This window comes from Egretta garzetta, unplaced genomic scaffold (genome assembly GCF_000687185.1).
Source record: "Egretta garzetta isolate BGI_Z169 unplaced genomic scaffold, ASM68718v1 scaffold471, whole genome shotgun sequence".
Lineage (NCBI taxonomy): Eukaryota > Metazoa > Chordata > Aves > Pelecaniformes > Ardeidae > Egretta > Egretta garzetta.
In genome coordinates, this window is record NW_009258629.1 from 49456 (window position 1) to 51716 (window position 2261).

At 47.8% G+C, this 2261-nt stretch overlaps 1 protein-coding gene across 1 annotated transcript in view; it reads left to right on the top strand.

Annotated features, from left to right (window-relative positions):
* Positions 1 to 290: 290 nt before the first annotated feature.
* Positions 291 to 2261, top strand: part of FST (follistatin) — a 5370-nt gene continuing 3399 nt past the window's right edge. The window contains exons 1-2 of the mRNA XM_009648267.2: positions 291 to 372; positions 1238 to 1406. Coding sequence (XP_009646562.1) covers positions 291 to 372; positions 1238 to 1406 — 251 coding nt within the window. The remainder of the gene's footprint in view (positions 373 to 1237; positions 1407 to 2261) is intronic.

Consider the following 2261-nt stretch of genomic DNA (forward strand, 5'->3'; position numbering starts at 1 on the left):
GCGCACCTAGAGCAGATAATTGGAGAGGGTTTCCAGAAGGTGGAAAATGTCACCTGATTCACACTGAACTTTTTAAATCTCCCCACCCCCGAGCAGAGACACACACACACATTAGGAGACCGCCCACCGCAGACAGCTAAGACCCCCGTATAGATTTAAAGAGAGACTGCATTCAGAGCCTGACGTTCATTCAATAGAGCGATCATAAGCAGGCTGGCGAGTGCTCGCTCCCGCTCCCTACTCCCCCTCACGCCGCTCCTGTGCCTCGCTCACTCCCTGCTACGCTGAGGATGTTAAATCAGAGAATCCACCCGGGCATGCTCTTACTCCTGATGTTCCTCTGCCACTTCATGGAAGATCATGCGGTGCAGGGTAAGACCAGATTGTTTATTCGCAGATACGTTTCTTTATGATTACTACCGTTTTCTGTCTTTCGGGGCACGGTTTAGTTTGCTGCGGCGTTGAACGCCTCTCTCCAAGGTCCAACAGGACAGAAGTTAACTGTGGGCATGGGCTTGCTTTGTACCGAGGCGCAGAGGTGTCATTTAGATCCCTTTTTGATCGGACCTTCGCACTCCTCTGCTTAGGCACGGAGGACAGATGAGGATGTTTCTTGGTATTTATTGTTATTACGCAGCATGAATGAAGAGCAGCATCGCGAGGGAACTTTCCCAGTCTCGGCTCCCGAATGAGTGCTCAAAGTTTGTTGGTAATTTAGCTCAGATTTTTATCTCGCCTGCCTGACGGAAGGAGAGGTGGTGATGGGGAGCCCCACGATTACAGCTGACATTTTTAGAAACCAGTAAGTGGTCATTTTCCGGACATTCCTTTAATATTGGGATTTCCTCCTCTCCTTTTTTTTGGGGGGGGGTGTGAATAAATATTAGTATTGTAAATTCTCCTGCACTGAAGAGTATGCTTAAATAAGTTGGGTTTGGGGTTTTTTTTTCCCCATGCGAACAAACCAAACCCGTACCTGATACTGACAACTCTTAAGAGCCCTCTTTCGACACAAGGGAATACTGATTTTTAGTTTTGGGGCTTTTTTCCCTTATCTTGACCGTATTCCAACGACAACCTGGATGTCTTACCATTGCTTGTTTTATAATTTTTTTCCTTTTTTTTTTCTTCCCCACTACTGATCTAGAGCATAAATTCATCTAAGGTAGATGTAGGCAACCTAAGGCGCAAAACTTTTTTTTTTTTTTAAGGGCGTTGTTTGTTCAATGATTTTTAGGGGGGAGGGGGGGAAGGGGGTATCTTCCCCCGCGCCCAGCGACATCTCGGCTGGCCGATCCTGACCCCTCGCTGCGGTACATTCCCATCGGAGTAAGGAGGCAGGATCGAGCCCTGGCTGGATTAGCACCACAGTCAATTGGTATTGAGTTGCTGGAGAAGTCACATTGGTTATTCACGAGAGGCTCATCCCAACCAAAACTCTCCAGCTAAAAAAGGGGGAGTTGCTTGGACTAACGTTCTTGGCTTGACTCCACAAATAACAGGGATACTAGTAAAAAAAAAAGGGGGGGGGGGGTGGAACCCCACAAAACCCACTCCACTCGTGTTGTTTAAGGACAGTGTACTTTCCCCTGAAATGCTTGCAGGAGAGACGGCACCTATAACTTTTCCAGACTGATCGATTTTTAAAACTCTGTAGGGACCTCCTACTCTATGTGCCCTTGTATTTTACGTAATTTGCTCACTTTTTTTGGAACTCTGCTGACTTATTTTAGTGAAGGAAAGACATTTGTTAATAGAAGCAGCAAAATGAGGAAATTTCGAAAGACTTCGCTAACAGCAAATGTTCCCAATTCGTGCGGATTGCAAAATGGGCTGGGACTGAAACTCCGTGCGGCACTAAAACAATGCTGCTGTGCAGCCGCGGTGAGGAGGAGAGGGCAGGGGGAGGAGGAAGGAATTTGCAAGCGCGATTTTCTTTTTATTCCCTTTTAAATGCACATCCTTTTCAAGCCTCTGTCACGTGCCGGCAGTGCTCCTTCTGCTCTGCATATGGAATAAATACCTCCGAAAACTGCCTCGTCCTGCCTTGAGCGGGTCTTTTCTTTCTTTCTGGGTTTTCTGCCGGTTTGTTTTTTCGTGGGTTTGGTTTGGTTTGGTTTTGTTTCAAACTACGCTCCCAGACGGGCCGGAGGAGCTGCGGGTTATGAAATGGGACAAATAAAAGAGTAAACAGCCTAGGGAAAGCCCCCGCGAGGGGCACGTGCTGTGTCCGGGTCACTGGTGGCTGCCACTGACCCGGC